Source organism: Hypomesus nipponensis, chromosome 9, assembly GCF_054491055.1.
Source record: "Hypomesus nipponensis isolate SF chromosome 9, ASM5449105v1, whole genome shotgun sequence".
In the NCBI taxonomy this organism is placed as follows: domain Eukaryota; kingdom Metazoa; phylum Chordata; class Actinopteri; order Osmeriformes; family Osmeridae; genus Hypomesus; species Hypomesus nipponensis.
Window position 1 is genome coordinate 25,153,397 of NC_140369.1, and position 23,222 is coordinate 25,176,618.

The 23,222-nt window shown below is 43.1% G+C and overlaps 1 protein-coding gene across 1 annotated transcript; it reads right to left on the minus strand.

Annotated features, from left to right (window-relative positions):
* Positions 1-14,445: 14,445 nt before the first annotated feature.
* LOC146273961 (protein NLRC3-like) lies at positions 14,446-22,956 on the minus strand. Its single transcript, XM_084704030.1, has 9 exons — positions 22,856-22,956; positions 19,981-20,159; positions 19,741-19,857; positions 19,151-19,267; positions 17,531-17,594; positions 17,192-17,420; positions 15,088-16,897; positions 14,796-14,967; positions 14,446-14,559 (listed from the first exon to the last, which is right to left on the minus strand). Exons 2-9 carry the CDS (start codon positions 20,067-20,069, stop codon positions 14,446-14,448), a joined length of 2,712 nt encoding a protein of 903 aa, XP_084560156.1. The 5' UTR covers positions 20,070-20,159; positions 22,856-22,956.
* Positions 22,957-23,222: the final 266 nt, after the last annotated feature.

Sequence of the window (23,222 nt, forward strand, 5' to 3'; positions counted from 1 at the left end):
TTGGCTTGACATGCTCCAATACTGCACACTACTACTTGTGGTCCACTGCTGTTATCGTGTTCATGATGTTCATGAAAGATTTAAATTTAAATTTTACATTTACATTTATTCATTTAGCAGACGCTTTTATCCAAAGCGACTTCCAAGAGAGAGCTTTACAAAGTGCATAGGTCACTGATAATAACAATAAGATAGCCCCAAAGCATTGCGGGTAGCCAAAACAAGAAGCACACATTGTGAACAACCAAAAAGTAAGTGCGAAAGGGAAAAACCATAAGAACATGTAGTTAAGCAAGTTACAATTAAACAACATGAATCTCTAAGTGCAAGTGTACCTTTAGAAAAGCAAGCAACAGTAAAAATAAAAATAAGCTTAACTAAAATAGAATACAACAGTTTAAATCAGCTACCACTAACCAACAAGAGCAACAGTCTCTAAGCAAGAGTCATTGTGATCCTTGAGGAAACTAGCGTTGGGTTCAGCAAACCATTCCTAAGTACCGTTGTACTCCCGGAACAAGTGCGTCTTGAGCCTTTTCTTGAAGGTGGAGAGACAGTCTGTGTCTCTGATGGAGGTGGGGAGTTGATTCCACCACTGGGGGGCCAGGCAGGAGAAGAGCTTGTGTTGGAAGTGGGCGGTCTTGAGCGGTGGGACCACCAGGCGGTTGTCTGAAGAAGACCGTAGGTGGCGGGTGGGGGTGTAAGGCTGCAGGAGAGACTTGATGTAGCGGGTGCAGTCCCGTTCACTGCTCGGAAGGTCAGTACCAGGGTCTTGAATCTGATGCGGGCCGTGATGGGTAGCCAGTGGAGAGAGATGAGGAGTGGGGTAACGTGGGAGCGTCTGGGTAGGTTGTAGACCAGGCGGGCCGCTGCGTTCTGAATCTCCTGCAGAGGGTGGGTTGCGCATGCTGGGAGACCGGCGAGCAGCGAGTTGCAGTAGTCCAACTTGGAGAGGACAAGTGCTTGGACTAGCAGCTGGGTGGAGTGCTCAGACAGGTATCTCCTGATCTTCCGGATGTTGTAGAGGGTGAATCTACATGGCCGGGAGACTGCAGCAATGTGGGCCGTGAGGGAGAGCTCGTCATCCATGATAACCCCAAGGTTCCTGGCAGAGGATGAGGGGGTCACCGTCGCAGATCCCAGGGTGATTGAGAGGTTGTGGGAGATGGAGGGTTTGGCCGGGATGATGAGAAGTTCGGTTTTGGCGAGGTTCAGCTGGAGGTGGTGCTCGGTCATCCAGGCAGAGATGTCTGCGAGGCAGGCCTCAATCCTAGCTGAGATCCCCGGATCGGTTGGGGGAAACGACAGGTACAGCTACTAGTAAACCGAACAGCTGTTTGGCCCTAGCCCACGCTAAATAAAAGAAAGGCAGGCCACAAAACAATAGTGACCGTCTCTTGTGAAACCCAGACGTAACAGAAAGAACAGGCGGTAACCTGGTCTTAACTTCGAATGCTCCATCCCCAACCCCCTCAGAATCAGAAGGGATTTTATTCGCCATGAATGTTTGCACAGACAAGGATAAATTGCATAAATTAAACATATAGGAATCTTGAAACTTAAATATGTGGACTAACTATACAAAAGGAGCAAAGTCGAGCTAATACTAAGGGGATTTAAAATAATTTACAATCTAACCTAACCTTCGCCAACCACCAGAATTCCTGGCATCCGAACATTCCGGGCATTCCTGTTAATGGCAGACAGCAGGTTGATTGGCATGTCGGACCCCGCGAACACTGCTGGTAAACAACCAACTAACAGCCTAACATTTAACACACGTCTTTCTGTATGGGTCGCTACACTATGTTTGTACTTAAACAGCTAAGATTCCTTGATGAGATGCCTTATCAATCTATTAACGTTACAAAAGATGAATACGGCAGTCAGATAGCTACCCTGTTTGCTATTGTATAATGCCTGTTTGAAGTGTATTTCAGAGTAGGCCATGATATAGTAACTTAAAGGCTGGTAGTTGATTGAAGATAATAATGGGGAGATTTTTAAGATTTAGATTGGACTCAAATGTGGATAATTGCATGTGTAGGCCTATATGTTATTTTTGCGTAGGGTTCACTTCAAACATTAAAAGAAGGGATGAGATAGCAGACTTCTTCAAAAAGCTGAGCAAACAGGATCAGGTGGAAATAGACCCCAGTCCTTGCACCACCCCAAGACCTCAGAGCAGCTCCCTCCCCGAGGCTACAGGCACCAGGTCAGAGCATACTAGGCAGTCAGTCACTGAGTTTAGCTTGTGTTTGTAGGCCACACATGTAAGCCTACACAAAGGTTTTTTTTTCCAATTAAGCCTCACTTTAAAATGTTGGTTCTTGTTTTGATGGCTGTGGCATTTTTTATTAGTATACACTAATAGTTATGTTTTAATGTAAAAGATTAATAAAAGGATCTAACCTCTAACCTGGTTAGACCCAGATTATATATTCATGAAAACAGAGTGACCACAGTCTCTCCAGTTTGTGAGTACAGTACAGTGTGTGTAAGAAATAAATGAATTGCTTTGGATAAACAGGCCACACTGAAGAACTCAGGCTTAAGTGAATTTTAATTTCTATTTCTCATCAGCAATCATATGAATAATTGACACTGCTTAGATGCCAGGCTAAGGTTACACACACATTTTCAGTCTTGGTCTGTGGACCCCCTGAAGTAGCCCTGGCCACCCCTTGGCCACCCCATATATAAAATTCTGGTTCCGCCACTGCAATCAGGGAGGCTGGCACTGTCTAGGTGTTTAGGGTTACATCAAGAGCACTGAGTTGGAACTGATTATCTGGGTTCAACATCCATTTGCACATTTTATTTTCATTTCTTCTGGATGCATGATTATGCTTTGCTTATGATCTGCACCTCTCTTCCTCACCAACCACCTCTGGAGAAGTGGAACTCTCACTGAATAGCTCCTCCCAGGCTTTCTAAAAAGGTTTTAACTGAGGTTTCCTGAGAGTTTCACCTTGTCTTCTGTTAAATACCGTTTGGGCTTATGTATGTAAAATGAATGTGTTTTCATAGTGGTTAAACTGTAAGATCCTTTGTTTATTGTTGGAATGTTCTGAGACTAGTTAGGTCAAGAGAGGGGATGAAGGATTTAGAGGTATGTCTGTTTGACCAGTGAAGACTGACCACTGTGGGACAGTAAACCCTGGAGGATGGGTGTATGATATTAAATGGCCTGCTATCTAAGATTGTTGATACAATGGAGATTCGTTTGACCAGGGGGGTCATCTGGAGACATGAAGTCTGGGTGAGTTTTGGGTCATTTTGATGTTTTATGACACCCTGACTTGTTGCAGGAGAACCTCATCACCTGGGGGAAGGAGCTTTGGGACATCAGGTTCTGAGGCTGTTGTTTCAGCTGTCACTGAATTGGGTTAGAAACATTTGATAGACGTGTCCTGATTGCTGTATAGAAATGAACAGATGTTAGGTACTATCTAAAACTGTATATATACTATACAGGAATGTGTTCCGGTGCACCTGCAGTATGGCCGCACTGACGAGAGCTACGCTACTACCTAGCATTTTGTTTGTCTTGTTAATGATTGTAAGTTGTTTTGTCGATTTTGTATTTTGCATTCAGTACGACCAGCAAACACTTCTGGATACTAGGTCGTCACTTAGCTTAAGGATTATTTTACAAACTTGAATTCCACTTTCCGGAGTTCCAGCTCGGACTGCAGCGGGCTCTTTGTTGTTCCGCCGCTCAGTTCTTGTTCGAACTCGGAAACTGAGCTTCTAACCTGCTTTTCCAACCATCCTACTCGCTAACGTTCAGGTTAACTTTCTTTGGGCCATGGATGTAGCGGTACTAGCATCTCACTGCTCTCTTGTCCTTGAGCTATTAACTGTAAAATCAGGCCCTTCTATCTACCTCGGGATTTACTCTGGTTTACTTCAGTCGTCATGAGTGCAGTCTATATACCCCCCCCCCCCCCCAGGCAGGTAAGGCCACTGCTTTGGATGAACTGTATGGGATTATCAATGGTCTGGAGAATGTGCACCATGAGGCAGCCTTCATTGTTGTTGGTGATTTCAACAGAGCCAACATGAAGAAGGTCCTGCCCAAATACTATCAGCACATTGATTTCTTCACACCTGGAGACCAGACCCTCGACTATTGTTATACAGCATTCAAGGGGAGTTACAAACCCCTCCCCCACCCTGCTTTTGGGAAGGCTGATCACACCTCCATTCTTCTCCTCCCAGCATATAGATGTAAAAGGGTCATATTTTGAAGTTGTTCAGTTGTAATGGGACATGTCACCTTTAAATGGCAGAAAATTAAGATGACATCAAGAGGTAGTTCCTTGATTGGTGTTGTATTGAATTCTGGGTAATTGGACAGGAGGGAGCGTGGTGCATCAGAGAAGGTGGCTGACTTGAGGCAGAGTTGGTGCTTCTTACATAATATTACTTGTAAGTGGGACATCTGTCTTGAAATACTGTAATAGCAATGTAATAGTATATATATATTTCATTTAATATGAATGGATGAGTTTGTTTTGGAAAGAATGTTTAATGTAGAATGAATGTAGATTCTGACGTGAATTGGCCCAGTGACGTGAATTGGCCCAGTCGCTCTGTCATTTGTGGGTGTCGCTAATTTAGGTGTACATTTGTAAAATGAAATCCCGTTTTGGTTTATGGAGTGAATAATGTGAAGTGACGTAGTTAACGTAAAAGTTCATGTGTTTGGCTAGGAAATTAAGTTGTACACAGGCTGTATTAAAGTGAATTGTGTCATGTTTTACCTAGCAGATTTAGCCATACTGGTATCAGCACACGTGTTGAGGATCGAGATGTGTCCGTGTTAAGAGCATGTAAGTGGGTATTATTTCTTTGAACATACTGGTAAATATTTTGGTTTTATGTATTTGATGTTAGTGGTGTACTAATGATGTTTTTGTGTTGTCTACTCTCAGTATCACCACTACCGTTTTGTACTGCTAAAACTTACTATTCCTTTTATTTTCTTACACGGCTATTTGGGCTACAGTTTTGGATAGGCTTAGCTTGTGTACCTGTTATCATATACATCTATCAGATAAAGAATCCTGCTCTTTATTTAGTTGGACTTGTGTGTTTTTATTCCCCGCCAACAAATGTTGGTACCAGGAGTGGGGTCACATTTGTCTGGTAGTTAATTAAATAATAGGGGTAGAGTTAAGTATAGTTAAGAGTAAGTATAGAGTTAAAGTTTATTTGACGTAGGTTTAAACATAATAAGGTTACCAACATAACATCATCAGCACACAAACATAAGACAATAACACAAAGACAATTCCATACAGCTCCATCTAGTATTCTAGAATGGACCCGGGAGAATCCAGCCCACCAGCACTACTCAGCCGATGGTCCCGAACCCCCCAGAACATTCTTCAACAGACCATTTTATAGATACGACAGTTCTCAAAAGTCATTGGTCCATCCTACAGACATGAAGCTATACCAAATCTCTCTTCTGTCATTGGTTAAATCCTTAGAACAATACAGTTGAATCCACATTTTCTTTAGACCAACTGTCTCTTCCCCCCAGGTGACAAGAACTCTTTCAGGTCACCCAGACTTCCCGTTTCCTAGACTTCATGTCTCCTAGTTAGGTGTTATAAAACTACAGATGGCATCTCTACCAAATGAAGTTGAATCAACATACATTGTATCAAGCTTCTTAACCAATTGTAAACTTCTCCTAAAACACATTCATTGTACATAGGCCCAAAATGTCTTTCACAGAAGTGAATGGTGTTATCAGCACTAACAATTCAGCTATTAGAAAATAATTCATTAACTTCTTTATTCAGTCAGTGGAGGAGCTTGCAGAGAATTTTGAACCAGCAACCCTATCACAGACCACAAAGTCGGAGCCATCAAAGCTTTTCCAAATTAAGGAGGTCAGTCAGGAAAAAGTACATAAAATCATTAATAAACTAAAGTCTAAGGCAAAGGATGTTTGGGTTGGACACTGCCTTTATCAGAACTCACTGTTCTTCCCTGGTTAAACCTGAAACCCAACTGGTAAACCTTTCCAACAAAGTGGACAAATTAATAGTAAAGCATCTCGAAAGCAGCAAACTTATCAACTCCAAAGAGTTTGGATCTAGACCAGGGTACTCTTCAGAAATGGCTAACTGCTACCTTACCGAGAACATCAAGAGTAAGTTGGACGAGGGTAATGTTGTCGGAGCTGTGTTTATGGACCTAAAAAAGGCCTTTGACACCGTGAACCACAATATACTCTTGAATAAATTCACCACCTTCAACTTCTCTGAACATGCTATTGGCTGGTTTGCATCATATCTGGATCATAGAGAGCAACGTGTTAAAATAAACACTCAACGCCACTACAATCCACAATGGGTATCCCACAGGGCTCCATCTTGGGGCCTCTGCTCTTTAGTTTATATATAAAGGATTTACCAACATGCTGTCAGTCAGCCAATTGTCAAATGTACGCTGACGACACAGTAATTTATGCATCAGCCAGGACACCAAGTGCAGCAGCAGAGACCCTGACCAAAGAAATGGAGGGTATATCCCAGTGGCTCAAAGATAACCATCTGACGCTCAACGTCAAAAAGACTGTATCTATGTGCTTCTCTATGTAACTGGGTAGCACTAGGACCCTGGAACTTCTAGCTAACTCACAGCTGGCACTCATTCCTTAATGAGCGCCAGCGATAGTTTAAGTAGTGGTAGGTATTGGAGGCAATTATTGCTGTGTGGCTAACCTAGTGCTTTAGGCATCGGCACCAAAGATTCAGGTAGGCTGGCAACGCATTACATTGGTTTCACTGGTATTAGCCATATGTTGACTGTAACTGACTAACTATTGTTGTACCAATCAGTGAAACTTTTCCTTAGTGGGATATTGACTGTGGACATCCGAGTGCGGGTTCCAAACGTATCAGTGGGTTTGGTGCCGACCTCACTGTTTTTCCCAGATTTTTGTTTATCTTTTGTTTTCAAGTTGTTTGATTTGTGGAGTGGTTTGTTGTGTTTACCTTGTGTGCTGTGGTTTGCCGTGAACTATTTTTATAACGTACCATTACATACCATTTGATTTTCCTACTGTGTATAAAATAAACCTTTGTATAGTTTTGATGCCACAGTCTCTGTACAGTTCATTTGATTGGACAGAACAGAAGTCTGAGATATAGTATTTCCAACTAAGGGTCTCTCACCCCATCTGTGAGAGTGGCGTAGTCTAACCTCCCCGCCACATCTATAAGAGGGAAAGCCAAGTGTACTATAAAAATAGACCAAGGGGCAATAGAGGAAGTTGAGAAATGTGTAGGTATTATTTTGGATTTATAAACACATTAACAAATTCTGTAAGACTGTCCGGACAAACCTAAACTGTTTCAGAATGATAAGGCATCACATACCTGTCAAGGCAGCTTTACAGATTCTTCATGCCATGATACTCTCATTTATCCTACTGTGTTACTGTATGGGGCCAAGCCTCCCAGACAAGTCAAACCATCACATCATTACACAAACAGGCACTGAAATAATTGATCAGAAACCAACAATGTGGTACTGTTTGATTGTACAGAAATACAAGCTTTTTAATTTTGATTGCTTTATGAAGTTCTCTTTTCTTAAACTGACTTTAACTAATCTAGCTCCAGCCGTACTGCACCCGACTACATCAAGTCTCTCCTGCAGCCTTACACCCCTACCCGTCACCTACGGTCTTCTTCAGACAACCGCCTGGTGGTCCCACCGCTAAAAACCACCCGGTCCCAACACACGCTTTTCTCCTGCCTGGCCCCCCAATGGTGGAACCAGCTCACCACCTCCATCAGGGACACTTGACTGTCTCCCCACCTTCAAGAAAAGGCTCAAGACGCACTTGTTCCGACAACGGCACTTAGGAATGCTTGGCTGGACCTGATGTTAGTTTCCTCCAGGATCACAATGACTCTTATTGAGTGACTTGATGCTCTTGTAGGTTAGTTATAACGAAGTTAAGTCTTGTACTTGCTCTGAAATATTTTACTGTTGATTGTTCTTCTAGAGGTACAGTCCTGCACTTTTTGTCGTTCATGTTGTTTTAATTTGTAACTTGTATAACTGCATGCTCTTATGGGTATTCCCTTTTGGCACTTGTTTAGTTCTTTCACAATGTATGCTTCATGTTTTGGCTGCTTGCAATGTTTGGGACTACCTCGTTGTTATGATCAGTGACCTATGCTCTTTTGTAAAGCTCTCTCTTGGAAGTCGCTTTGGATAAAAGCGTCTGCTAAATGCGTAAATGTAAATGTACTCTATCCTTTTGTGACAAAAACCAATACAAGGAGAGTGGCCACTAGGGGAGCAGTGGGCATCTGCAGAGCAGAGGAGCGCAAAACCACTTTCAGACAGTCATGTTTTTCAGTGATAGGGACGCATTTTTTGAATAATTTACCAACTGAAATAAAAACACAAACAGAACTGAAAACATTTAATAGAAATGTGAAACACTTGAAAGAAAACCAAACATGTAGCCACTGAGTCAGGTCCATAAATACAGGAGCACACACTCTGCTGTCCCTGTTGTAATGTATTGTGTTGTTACGTCCCTGTTATATATACTAATATATTGCATCTGCTGCATGATTGTGTAACTCACACTATGTAGTAAATTATATTTCCATTAACTTCTTAGAAAGGCCTGACCAGGGACTGGGGTTGCAAATGAGCCTATTGGCTAAAAACCTTTTACGCAGCACATCTACAACATATTGTTATTGATGTATGTAATAATGTGCGGTGCATTGTCCCTGACAAATAAACGAATACATTATCAGAAGCCCTGGGTTGATGCCGGGGTCCGGGCCAACCTGAGAGCCCGGTCTGTCGCCTTTAACTCTGGGGACCCTGATCAGTACAGGAAGGCTAGATACGACCTTCTGAAGGCCATCAAAGCAGCAAAAAGGACTTACAGGACTAAGGTGGAGTCCAGCTACCATGGCTCTGACCCCAGGTGCATGTGGAGTGGACTTAAAGCCATTACAGACTACAAAGGGAGAGGCTCCAGTGAGACCCAGTCCTCTGTCCTACTGCCAAACGAGCTGAGAACCTTCTACGCTCGCTTTGAGAGGGACAGTGACCCCCCTGCAGTGGAGCTATCTGAAGGCAAAGCCAGTGGTGTGCCTACAGTAACTGTAGCTGAGGCATTGCTCCAAAAAGCTCAACCCTCGCAAGGCACCTGGCCCAGACGGCATATCAGGTGCTGTGCTGACCAGCTGGCAGGGGTCTACAGTGACATCTTCTGTGGTAGAAATTTTGGTCATATGCATAGATGTATGTGTATGAAATCTATAAGCTTCTATGTTCATTGGTAAGAGACAGGAAGGGAAGATAATTAAGTGGAGTTCAAAGGAATGTGAGGTGCTGATGGCTCTGTGGGCAGCTTGCCCTGGGGGATGGGTGAAGCATCTTATATGGCCTTCTGTCCTCTGGTCAGTCTATTGACTTAGTTGCTCTGAACTTTGGCTAGAGAAGGACTGTGTCCTGTTTCATTGTTTGTGTTAATTAAAAGTATTGTTTGAAGATGACCACACCAAGGATGGTTGACCATTTGGCTGGCCAACCCCTGTGGCTTTATTATCTACTGCTCTGGAGAGAGCTGTGACATCAAAGAACTTTGGGACACTTGGTATGTAGATGTATTGTTTCAAGCTGTCACTAAGTTGAGTGAGCCAATCACAGAGTTCGCTACATTGATTGATTGACCTTATAGAATGCCATTTGATCTAAAGTTTATATAAGGCAGTGCATGTGTGATAGTTCTCTATCACTCTTACGGACGATCTGTGTGGATGGCACCTCCTTCGTTAATGAGTGATCAGCAAAGCTTTGTTTAATCATATGTAATTTTATAGTCTAAATAAATTAAATTGAAACCGCCATCTTCGACTATTCATATCTACACAGTCCAGCTTGAATTTTCTACCACACATATCAGGTGCTGCGCGGAGCAGCTAGCAGGGGTCTTCAGTGACATCTTCCACCTCTCCCTCAGCCTGTCTGTACTCCCCACCTGCTTCAAGAGGACCACCATTATCCCTGTGCCCAAGAGCACCAAGGTCACCTGCATGAACGACTATCGCCCGATAGCACTGACATCTGTCATCATGAAGTGCTTCGAGCGGCTAGTCAAATCCTTTATCTGCTCCTCGCTGCCTCCCACAATGTACATTGAGTGCATATGTTTTAAGATGTGTTAGCAATAGCTTGCATAATGGTTTTAGAGCTTTTTACCTTTTTGTTATGATTTTTTTTTTCTCCAGATGTATATTTTAGATAAAATGAGTTATGACTGCTTGCTGGTAAAAAGTTTGAGTTAAAATGCTTTCAGTGTGACTGTTTGGAACTGTTTTACATAGGATGTGGTAAAAACTACTTGCATAGAGAAAACCAGATCTCTGGATCTTGAGAGACAGCTACTTTGACAGGGACTGGTGTTTACGCGAAACAGGATTTTGAAAATTCAATGTTCAGGCTCACTCTCTCTCATAGGTGCGGTGTCGTGTCCTAAATAACGGGGGGGAATAAGGGCGAGCAAACCTCTTGATCGTTATTATAAGAAAAATACGAATATTCGTCCGAGTGGGAACAAAGGAATAAGGGATAAATACATTATAATGTTGTCATAAAATACTAAAACATTAAAGCTGCTATTAAAAAAAAACCTTGATGTTATAAAGCCCAGTGACGTTACGACATTGTGGTTTGGTTTGGTGTCGATTCCCTCAGAGGGGGCCGCTAGCAAACCCAAAACTAAATGTGTGATCTCCGTGCATGAACCTGGGGAACCGTGAGACCCCGAGCGTGACTGGATCACACAGGCCAGACAGTATAGTTGAGGGTTGGTCCAAAAGCTGATCATCGCCGCACACACAGTTCTCTCGCTGTGAGCCCAGCGCATCGTTCAACACCAATTTTTTTTTGCTTATCATAGATGTAATCTATGTTTTAAGTACTTATATGTTTGTTATGTCAGATTGCTTTGTGTTGTCTTGTCCCAAGCATTTCAGTGCCCAGTCTGACCTTGTGTTGTTCTGTGTACCTGACAATAAAAGACTTAAACTTCGTCATCACTCTGCCGAGCAACTTCTATGTCCGGTATGACTGGTCACTGAGCGCTCTGTTTGGTAAAGTACTGTACAGAATAAAGAATTTGTATTAATCCGGCATCTTGACTATTCACGCACACAGTGTCTTCAAAACTTCCTCGACACTTCCTTGAGAGATTAGGTTGGTTTAGGGCAGTTCTATGGGTGTGTGTGAAGCCCTCTGCGACATTGCTTGTAGAAAGGGCTATACAAATAACATTGGACTTGAACACAATGACACGGTAGTCAGTAACCAATGTGAAACATTAACCTCCCTGAAAAGCTGATGTCACTGAGCTGGATTGAACCTTTGGAATATTCCAGAACACTATCCTGTCTATCGTATACTGAGACATCATGTGGTCATCCTGAGGTATTTCTATTATGTAATTTGTTATTATGTTATTGGATTTAAAACATCACGGTTCAAATGCAACCAATAATTTAACTCCTTTCTAATTTGAAATTACCCATCACCCCTCCTTGCACCCCAAAAGGGAATGAGGAGGATAGGTGAAACAGTGGCTGTCTGAAGATGTTGGCCAAATCAGCTATAATTACATGTGGTTACCTGAACCACAAAGACTTTACAGTAACGTCCAAAAGAAAACACACCATGTGTAATTATGAGACGCTCACTGATGAGGCTGGGACTAGGCCTAGGTCACCTAGGCGTAAGTGACACAAGCAAAACTAGAGAGCATACAATTTCTGGGGAAATTGTGAGGGTGTGCTTGTGGCTGCCCCAGCTTTCCATACACTCCTGGTGTTTACATATTTCAAAAAGCATTTAAGTGTATGACTACAGTTCTGACCATTGTGTTCCCTTGATAATAAGTTTGTAAAAATGACATGCATCACTCAGATGGAGGAGAGGTGATACTGGTTGGTTGGAAGAGAAGGAGGCCAAATGTAGCTCATGAAGATGCAGCGCTAGATAACTTATTAAATTGTAATCAGATATAAACAACTTGTTGGTTGCCCTATTATGTCCTATTATCCTCCTATCATCGCCCTATTATGTAATTTGAACGCCCTGAACGGCATCATTTGAGTAATGAGGGCAAGCGTAGGCATATTGATTACTTAAAAAACGTTAAGTTTCATTATGCATCATAGAGGAGCCTAGTTAGAGAAGGATTTAGCAGTTTAATATTAGAAGCCTATTTTATTAATAATTTTCAGAGTAACCTCAAACCTTTCTTTTGTTTCTTTGACCTTACATTTTCTTTGAGGGCTTAGTGGTCTCGGTTTAACATCATTATTTATAGCGACATAATTACCGGACACTGTTAGCTCGCAATGTAGACAAAGAATGCCCCTGCAACAAAGTTGTAACTTGGTAACAAGTAGCCAGCTAGAAACCGAGCAGAAGTTTGTAGCCATATAAAGGACTATAAATATAGTCCACTTGATTTGGCTGCAAGATTCGCTGATTTTGAGTGTCCAAGATATGATGGATTCTGATCTGGATCAACAGTCTAGCCATGTAGCTAAGGCTTGTCCGGGAAGAGTACATTTTTTTTTAACGGCAAGTCTGGAAGATCAATTTAGGCTAGTGCTACTTGCCCCGATGCACTGGACAAGTTATTAAAACTCAAACAAAATAAAATGCAATGTTAGGCCTACTTCACGTTATGTGCCACTCGTTACGTCTATCGATTTTATTTGAGCGAATTCTGCATCAGTAAAACCACCAACCCAAGATCTCTACAGACCAGCTAATTTCCTGCTCAACACTTCAACGGGGGCTTATTACTTGAAAGATGAATTAGGCTATTTACGGTCGTCTCAGTTACACCATGAGGGGTGGGAAATACTGTGATTTGCTTAAGAAGGCAAATGGCTAGTAAAACATAACATTTCATAATAATTTCAATAAATCAAGCAGCGCAGCAAGACCCAGTAAAATGTATATCCTACAGCTAAGCAAGGCTGAAGCAGGCTGACATTAATTATTTTCATGAACAGACAAAGTTTTGACATTGACAAAGTTTAGGCTGTGGCAATGAAGTTCAGGTTAGTAGTCAGATACTTTCACCTATTGAAAAACTTTTGAGTAAGGGGAAAGCCAAACATGTTCCGTCGCCGTTTGACTTTCTAAACATCTCTAAAGAGATGTTTTTGTTAGCTACTCATTAGTGTCTCGGGTAGGCTACAGCGTTGCAGTGAGCCGCCACACTGATTTGAAACCACAGGTAATGGTCATTTCACCAACAAATCGTTTATTAATGTCAAAATAAATCCTACAACAAAAACGTATTTGTGAGGAATGTTTATTTTAACGATTGAAAACAGATGCATCATGACCACTGTAGTATGTGTTGCCCAAGCAACAGAGGCTAATGTCATGATGCTAATGCTTCAGTGAAATAGTAGACTACCGTTTCCGAAAGTAGATGTGGGCCTACTTACTTAATAATATCAGCTAATATTGTACATTACATTTCACAATTATGTTTCACACCACAAAGTAAAATGATTAAATATCACCCTGGCCTCTTTGCTTGTGGCGTTTCTGCAGCTGCCTTGCAGATTAGTATCCCCCAAGTTAACAGATGGGAAACTAATGTTCTGCTAGAGATAGTCACGCGAGTTTTCGTGACGTTGGTGACGTTAGTGGCGTCAGTGACTGTGGCTAGCAAGTTAGCCACCGTTAGCTTCACTTTTTGCCACAAAAACGTAATTTCTACTTAAACCGTGCAATGGAACATAAATCCCAATACAACCAACGCAATCGCTACCGAGACGAACCTTTTGACATCGCCATTGTCTATGTAGTCCAAATATTGAGGCATCCTTAGGGGGGCGAAAAGAAACAATAAATAATAAATAATATATATGTGAGATAACAATGGTTTGTGCTCGCCGAAGGCAAGCACACCCCAACTAGAGATTTAGCAAGTATTAGATATGTAACATGTTGTATGTTTCAGGGCGTTAGTTTCAGTTGCTTGCCAGATTTAGTTTGTGAGAACTAGCCAGGCCACCTAAAGCTATGTAGCTAATGATGAATATAAAGTTATGTTACCTCAACGTTAACTCATGTCAGCTGCATATCTCTCCCTACTTAATAAAGCTAAGTTAAACACTGTGGTACCGCGCTCCTTCACTTGAGTGAGAGATAGATTTGAAAGCAGAGACCGAGTACTAATGCGCCTTTAAGAAAATACAAATTATAAAATAATATTTAAAAAGCTGCATTGCCTGGTCAAGCACACCGCACTACTTTAAGAGTGCTAATTACAGTTACAGATCAAATCTAACTTTGTACCTAGTCAAACCCTACTGCTTGTGTGTTGAGTGTTCTGGTCTTGACCCGGTATCACCCTGCCTTGATCTTGGACTTGACTCGGTATCGCCCAGTCTTGGTCTTAGTCTTGACCCGGTCTCGACCCCTCAAAGTCTTGGTCTTGTCTCGGTCTCGATACACCTTGGTCTGGGTTTAGGTGGTCTTGACTACAACACTGTCCCCTGGTCCTGACCTCCTGCCTGGCCTGACTCTGAACCTGCCTGCTGCCCTGTACCTGAATGACTCTGCCTTGTGGATTACAACCCTTGACTGCCCTGACTATTCATTGGCCGGACCCCTTGTACCTTTGATAGACCATAAACTTACGATCAGTGTGTGGTGTGAGATAATAAATATAGTTGTGTCAAGTTGAACATGAATACAGACCTCAGTGTCTCCAGCTTGCAGAGTGGATTCCCCAGTCCAGCAGAGAGCAGCTTCATGCCTGAATCCCCCAGGTTGTTGTTACTCAAGTCCAGCTCTGTCAGATCTGAGGAGGGGAGAGCTGAGGCCAGCGCTTCACAGCACCGTGCTGAGAGGTTACAGTCATTCAGCCTACATGACATAAGGAGAACATGAGACATCATCCGACATCATCAGAGTCATGTTTTGTAGGAACATATGATAATCAAACACTATCACAATATGTGATAAAAAATAAAGCCTTATACATACAGAGCAGTTTTGGAGTCTTTGACCACTGGCAGCAGCCTCAGAAGACCTTCCTCTGATCTGGAGTATATCTTCAGGTCAAACACGTCCATCTTCTCTTCTGAAGTCAGCAACACAAAGACCAGAGCTGACCACTGTGTAGATGAGAGCTCATCACTGGAGAGACTTCCTGAGCTCAGGTAGTGTTGGATCTCCTCCACCAGAGAATGGTCATTCAGTTCATTCAGACAGTAGAACAGATTCATGCATCTCTCTGCAGAGGGATCCTCTCTGATCTTCTCCTTGATGTACTTGACTGTTTTCTCATGGCTCTGTGTGTTGCTTCTTGTCTGAGTCAGTAGGCCTCGTAAGTCAGTCTGATTGGACTCCATTGAGAGGCCCAGGAGGAAGCGGAGGAAAAGGTCCAGCTGTCCATTCTTACTCTGCAAGGCCTTGTCCACAGCACTCTTGTAGAATCGGACTTCTGGTTTCTCTTTGAAAAGAGCCAACAGTTTGTTGGAACTGGAAGCTGATGGAGTCTCAGACATCAGATTCTCATCATTGTTGATGAATGAGAGAAACACAAACACAGCAGCCAGAAACTCCTGAAAGCTCAGATGGACAAAGCAGAACACCTTCTCCTGGAAGACTTTACCATCCTGTCTGAAGATCTGTGTGAACACTCCTGAGTGCACTGAGGCATCACAGACATTAATGCCACACTCTGTCAGGTCTTTCTCATAGAAAATCAGGTTGCCTTTCTCCAGCTGGTGGAAGGCCAGTTTTCCCAGTGACAGAATACTCTGAATGCTCTCTTCATCCCAGTGTGGATCTGTCTCAGTTTTCCCAGCATACTTCACCTTCTTCTGTTTGGTCTGTAACACCAGGAAGGTTGTGTACATCTCAGTCAGGGTCTTGGGCATCTTCTCTTTCTTCTCTGTTCTCAGCATGTGTTCAAGGACTGTAACAGAAATCCAAGAGAAGACTGGTATGTGGCACATGACGTAGAGGATCCTTGATGTCTTGATGTGTGAGATGATTCTCCTGGCCAGGATCTCATCACTGCATCTCTTCATGATGTACTCATCCTTCTGTGGGTCATTGAACCCTCGTACCTCTGTCACCAGGTCAACACACTCAGAAGGGATCTGATTGGCTGCTGCAGGTCGAGTGGTGATCCAGATGAGAGCAGAAGGAAGAAGCTTTCCTCTGATCAGGTTGGTCAGCAGCACATCCACTGAGGTGGACTCTGTGACATCACACCAGCTCTTGTTCTTTTTGAAGGCTAAGGGCAGTCGACACTCATCCAGACCATCAAAGACAAACAGAACATTGTACTTGTCGTAGATGGAGATTCCTGATTCTCTGGTTTCTGAGAAGAAGTGATGGACAAGTTCCATCAGACTGAACTCCTGTCCAGCCAACAAATTCAGCTCTCGAAACGGCAGAGGAAAGATGAACTGGATTTCCTGATTGGCTACTCCTTCAGCCCAGTCTGTGATGAACTTCTGCACAGAGACAGTTTTTCCGATGCCAGCAACTCCTTTTGTCAGAACAATTCTGATAGGTGTGTCTCGTCCAGCTGAGGGTTTAAAGATGTTGTTGCACGTGATGGCTGTTTCTGTTCTTGCTGATTTCCTGGATGCTGTCTCAATCTGTCTCACCTCATGTTCTTTATTGACCTCTCCACTCTCACCCTCTGTGATGTAGAGATCTGTGTAGATCTTATTGAGAAGAGTTGGGTTTCCTTGTTTAGCTATGCCCTCAAACACAGTTTCAAACTTCTTCTTTAGTTCAGATTTGAGTTTCTGTCGACAAATCTCAGCATGCTCATCTAAACAAAAAACAACACGTGTTAAGTGTGTGTTTTTGTTAAACGTAGTTTGGATTATTCACAGAGTATGAACTGACAAAGTGTCCTCTATATTCAATTCAAAACATTTTCTTTTCAAATCTATGATCGTTTATCAGGTACACAATAATGAAACAGCTTAGTATACTCAAAGTACAAGGTCATAGGAAGATCTACACAACATTGGGCTACTCTGAATCTTAGAACTTTCTTTATCTATAACCTTCATCATGTATTATCAATTGGTCAACTCAGACTAAATATGGAGTCTCTTACTTTTCTCCAGAGTATCAGCCAGCTCCTTCTGGTTCATGTTCCTCAGGACGTGCAGTGTGATCTTCAGAGCTCCCTCTCTGGCACTGCTCTCCTGCTTCTGATATTCAGGGTCCACCACTTCCTGGTCCTCCCTCTGACTCTCTAAGCCTTCTGGGAAATCTGAACTCAGAATCCTCTTCATCCTCTTCAGCTCTTCCTTCACAAACTTGATAACAGTCTCCTCAAGCACCTGAAACAGAGAGGGAAGATATCAGACGAACCAGGAACTCTATACACAGTAGAACAAGATGACTACAATGATTCTGTCTTGTTTGTACTTTAGATGAACACAAAACTCACTGTGAATATGGAGGACAAGTCCTCATGGTGACTCTGGTCTGACTCAGACTTCTCCTGTTGATCTCTGAGGACAAGAGATGACATTACTTAACCACATGAACCACATGTACAAGGGCTGATCATCTACTAAAGAGTTTATCATACATAACTTGAGGGTTTAGGTTGGTTGAGGGGCAGTTCTATGGGCGTATGTGAAGCCCTCTGTGACATGCTTGCGTGTAAAAAGGGCTATACAAATAAATTTGATTTGATTTGATAAGCATGAGTGGTAAACTGAACTGTATCCACTCATGCATACACACAGACACACTGTATAAGAGTGATACCATCACTACCAAGTAAAACATCTTCTATACCACTACAAGGCACTATTCCTTTAATACATTCATCAAAGATAGGAGCACTGTCACCCCCAGGTAAACAAGTGTGTTGTGTTTCAACCAGACCCTGAAGAATGCCATCAGGGTCCACCTGACACAGGGCTGCATGTTTGCTAGCAGCCTGCTTTAGACACTGCAGCACTCCTCCACCCAGGAGTTGAAGACCTTCTGGTCTCAACCAGTCTAAGTGGGCTGAGCCCCGCCCGGTCTGTGCTCATACCAGGCCTGGTACCTGCAGGGCTGGACACTGACTCTCATGCTGTCTGTGTGTGTGTGTGTCTGTGTGTGTGTGTGTCTGTGTGTGTGTGTGTGTGTGTGTGTGTGTGTGTGTGTGTGTGTGTGTGTGTAGGGAGGTTATTGTCTTTTAAGGTGGAGAAGTAACTCACAGGCTTATCCTGGAGTTCACTCTCTACTGAATTACAGAGAGCAGCTTTGAATAATTTGTCTGCACCACCATGAAACAGGTACACAGGTACACTTGCACTTAGAGATTCATGTTGTTTAATTGTAACTTGCTTAACTACATGCTCTTATGGTTCTTCCCTTTGGCACTTATTTTTTGGTTGTTCACAATGTGTGCTTCTTGTTTTGGCTACCCGCAATGCTTTGTTGTTATTATCAGTGAGCACTTTGTAAAGCTCTCTCTTGGAAGTCACTTTGGATAAAAGTGTCTGCTAAATGAATAAATGTAAATGTAAATGAAATTACATAATGGTAGTGTGGTATGGCTTGCATAACTGCATTAGTTTCAGGGTAGTTTGTTGTGGTTGTGTTGTGGTTGTGTCTCTGTGTTAATGTCAGGTAAAGTTCAACATTACAACATTCAACATTAAAGCAGCACAGTGGACTGGTAGGTTGTGGTCCTGTCTCTCACTGATCAAACACAACAAGGAGGTCAAAGGTGTTGATGTGTCTGATGGTGGTCTACTGGTTAAACCATAGATCCATAAAGAGAAGACCAACTCCACATGTTAATGACATAATATTAAATAACAGCTCCCTCTCACTGTGTAGCTCTACCTCATGGTCTGAACATCAGCCAGGCTTTGAGTTCTGACTGTGTTTAGTAGAAATGTCACATGATGATCCTGAATCTAATGATGACGTTATACTTATTTATTGTGTGTTGTCAATGACTGTGTGTGGCCTACCTACCTGTATACACTATACACAGACGGCTTCTTCACATCATGTCATCTTCATCACATAACATTGAACACCAGCAGAGGTCAGTACATACCCTTCCTCATCAGAAGGTCCTCCTCCATCACTGAACATGATAGGTGGATCCATAGACCTGTCACTCTTCATGGACACACAGCTGGGTACAGGTGAGGCTGGTCTCTGCTGTCTCATCCTGTCAACAAACACAACAAAGTGTCTTACAAACATAAATCACTAAAGTAGACACCAGATATATCATACTGTCCATCATGTGTTGCTGTAGTCATTCATCAGTAGGGTTTAGAACCAGGCTTGAATATTGTTGGTCAACTTGAATGAGTCAGACAGGCAGGTTTCCAGACCTGTTGTTACTCTGTATCTCTCACTGTGAACCTTTACCAGATGGTCTGTATGTCAGCCAGGCTGGCAGTCAGCAGCTCTAACCCTGTGTTTTAGTAGGGATGTGATGAGGGATACTTTAGTATCTACAGTCAGCAGATCTAACCCTGTGTTTTAGTAGGGATGTGATGAGGGATACTTTAGTATCTACAGTCAGCAGCTCTAACTCTGTTTTAGGTTAACCAGCAGAGGTCAGTACACACACAGTACCAGCACACAACCTATATAACAGCTTAACATTGAACACCAGCAGAGGTCAGTACATACCCTTCCTCATTAGAAGGTCCTCCTCCATCACTGAACATGATAGGTAGATTCATAGACTTGTCACTCTTCATGGACACACAGCTGGGTACAGGTGAGGCTGGTCTCTCCTGGATTGGGCTTCAACACAACAGAGACAGACCTTCAGTCTCTCATTTATTCTGACTAATGATGATGTCATAATATCACTGCTGAGCTCTGAGATGGAGAACAGTCATGAACAGGTCTGGATTCTCATCTTACCTCTTAGCTTTGGTGTCCATGTCATGTTCCCCAGAGAGACTCATTTTAGAGGCAGTGCCCCCTTCCTCTGTCCCCCCAGAGAGACTCATTTTAGAGGCAGTGCCCCCTCCTCTCTTTCAAGGACAGAGCTTCTCTCCTCAGGACCTGATTAGAAGGATTTTACAGCCAGACCTGTAGACCTGTAAACAAACAAGTTAGAATCCAACCTTATTAATCTACTACCTCAAGAGAGGAAGGATCAGAATATGTTTTACCCTGATTCACCCTGATAACACCCCTCTATGATGTAAATATGTCACTTAAAACACATACAGAACATAACCTGTTCAGTGATAACACACCGCTGTGACAAAAACAGCTTAAAAACTGCTTCAGTATCTCTGTCATGTATCTCATACTGACATAAGAGAACCACAAGCTCCACTCCATCATACTGAACCATCAGCTGTACTGAGCACTACCTCACTTCCTCTTACAACAAGCTCCACTCCATCATACTGCACCATCAGCTGTACTGAGCACTACCTCACTTCCTCTTACAACAAGCTCCACTCCATCATACTGCACCATCAGCTGTACTGAGCACTACCTCACTTCCTCTTACAACAAGCTCCACTCCATCATACTGCACCATCAGCTGTACTGAGCACTACCTCACTTCCTCTTACAACAAGCTCCACTCCATCATACTGCACCATCAGCTGTACTGAGCACTACCTCACTTCCTCTTACAACAAGCTCCACTCCATCATACTGCACCATCAGCTGTACTGAGCACTACCTCACTTCCTCTTACAACAAGCTCCACTCCATCATACTGCACCATCAGCTGTACTGAGCACTACCTCACTTCCTCTTACAACAAGCTCCACTCCATCATACTGCACCATCAGCTGTACCGAGCACTACCTCACTTCCTCTTACAACAAGCTCCACTCCATCATACTGCACCATCAGCTGTACCGAGCACTACCTCACTTCCTCTAACAACAAGCTCCACTCCATCATACTGCACCATCAGCTGTACCGAGCACTACCTCACTTCCTCTTACAACAAGCTCCACTCCATCATACTGCACCATCAGCTGTACCGAGCACTACCTCACTTCCTCTTACAACAAGCTCCACTCCATCATACTGCACCATCAGCTGTACCGAGCACTACCTCACTTCCTCTTACAACAAGCTCCACTCCATCATACTGCACCATCAGCTGTACCGAGCACTACCTCACTTCCTCTTACAACAAGCTCCACTCCATCATACTGCACCATCAGCTGTACTGAGCACTACCTCACTTCCTCTTACAACAAGCTCCACTCCATCATACTGCACCATCAGCTGCACTGAGCACTACCTCACTTCCTCTTACAACAAGCTCCACTCCATCATACTGCACCATCAGCTGTACTGAGCACTACCTCACTTCCTCTTACAACAAGCTCCACTCCATCATACTGCACCATCAGCTGTACTGAGCACTACCTCACTTCCTCTTACAACAAGCTCCACTCCATCATACTGCACCATCAGCTGTACTGAGCACTACCTCACTTCCTCTTACAACAAGCTCCACTCCATCATACTGCACCATCAGCTGTACTGAGCACTACCTCACTTCCTCTTACAACAAGCTCCACTCCATCATACTGCACCATCAGCTGTACTGAGCACTACCTCACTTCCTCTTACAACAAGCTCCACTCCATCATACTGCACCATCAGCTGTACTGAGCACTACCTCACTTCCTCTTACAACAAGCTCCACTCCATCATACTGCACCATCAGCTGTACTGAGCACTACCTCACTTCCTCTTACAACAAGCTCCACTCCATCATACTGCACCATCAGCTGTACTGAGCACTACCTCACTTCCTCTTACAACAAGCTCCACTCCATCATACTGCACCATCAGCTGTACCGAGCACTACCTCACTTCCTCTTACAACAAGCTCCACTCCATCATACTGCACCATCAGCTGTACCGAGCACTACCTCACTTCCTCTAACAACAAGCTCCACTCCATCATACTGCACCATCAGCTGTACCGAGCACTACCTCACTTCCTCTTACAACAAGCTCCACTCCATCATACTGCACCATCAGCTGTACCGAGCACTACCTCACTTCCTCTTACAACAAGCTCCACTCCATCATACTGCACCATCAGCTGTACCGAGCACTACCTCACTTCCTCTTACAACAAGCTCCACTCCATCATACTGCACCATCAGCTGTACTGAGCACTACCTCACTTCCTCTTACAACAAGCTCCACTCCATCATACTGCACCATCAGCTGTACTGAGCACTACCTCACTTCCTCTTACAACAAGCTCCACTCCATCATACTGCACCATCAGCTGTACTGAGCACTACCTCACTTCCTCTTACAACAAGCTCCACTCCATCATACTGCACCATCAGCTGTACTGAGCACTACCTCACTTCCTCTTACAACAAGCTCCACTCCATCATACTGCACCATCAGCTGTACTGAGCACTACCTCACTTCCTCTTAGAAAACCTTGATGGATCAGTCACGTCCGTCTCTGTTGATGTATGTTTATCTATGTTTATATAGTGTTCAGGCTTAGAACTATGTAAGTGTAATTAGTTAGACTTTGTTTCTAAATAACTAACAACACCATGGCTGGTTGATTAAGTGAAACAATCAAAGTTATTTTGATCTAGTTAGATCATAGTTGGATTAATTCCAACTTGGTTATGAATGTCGACCATTAGCAAAAGGCTATTTCACTTCCTCTTAGAAACCTCTGGTTAGTTACTAAGATTACATAACTGGAACATCACCTTGCCTGTTAATGTATGTGCCCACTAATACTGTGAAAGAATATTGTAAAATGACTTACTTTAAAATCTGCTTTTCAGTTTGAAAATCTGCTTTACAGATTCTTGTTGCCACCAAACGGATCCTGTAAAATATATTTTGACTTTCACTTTCACCTACACCTCCCCATGTCAGGCCACACCCACCTCCTTATATGGACCAATAGGAAACAGGAGGAGGAGCTGAAACTTGGTCCTGATGGCAGGAGCTGAGGAGACAAACACACAGGAGAAACACCACACATAAGAAATGTAATTATCAATCACATTTTATTTCATGATATCATAGTTGATTTGAATGAATCCACAACATATGGCTGAGAAGCTACAATGAGATGAATCTATATGTAATGTATGGTGCTACTGTTCACATTTCAGTATGATATGATT

Excerpts from the sequence above, each read along its gene's own strand:
- LOC146273961 (XM_084704030.1), bottom strand. The coding sequence starts at position 20,069 with ATGAGTCTCTCTGGGGGGACAGAGGAAGGGGGCACTGCCTCTAAAATG. Across the intron at positions 19,268-19,740 it reads GGACCTTCTAATGAGGAAGG|GATGAGACAGCAGAGACCAG; the intron begins GTATGTACTGAC and ends GTTTGTTGACAG. Across the intron at positions 17,595-19,150 it reads GGACCTTCTGATGAGGAAGG|AGATCAACAGGAGAAGTCTG; the intron begins GTATGTACTGAC and ends TCTTGTCCTCAG.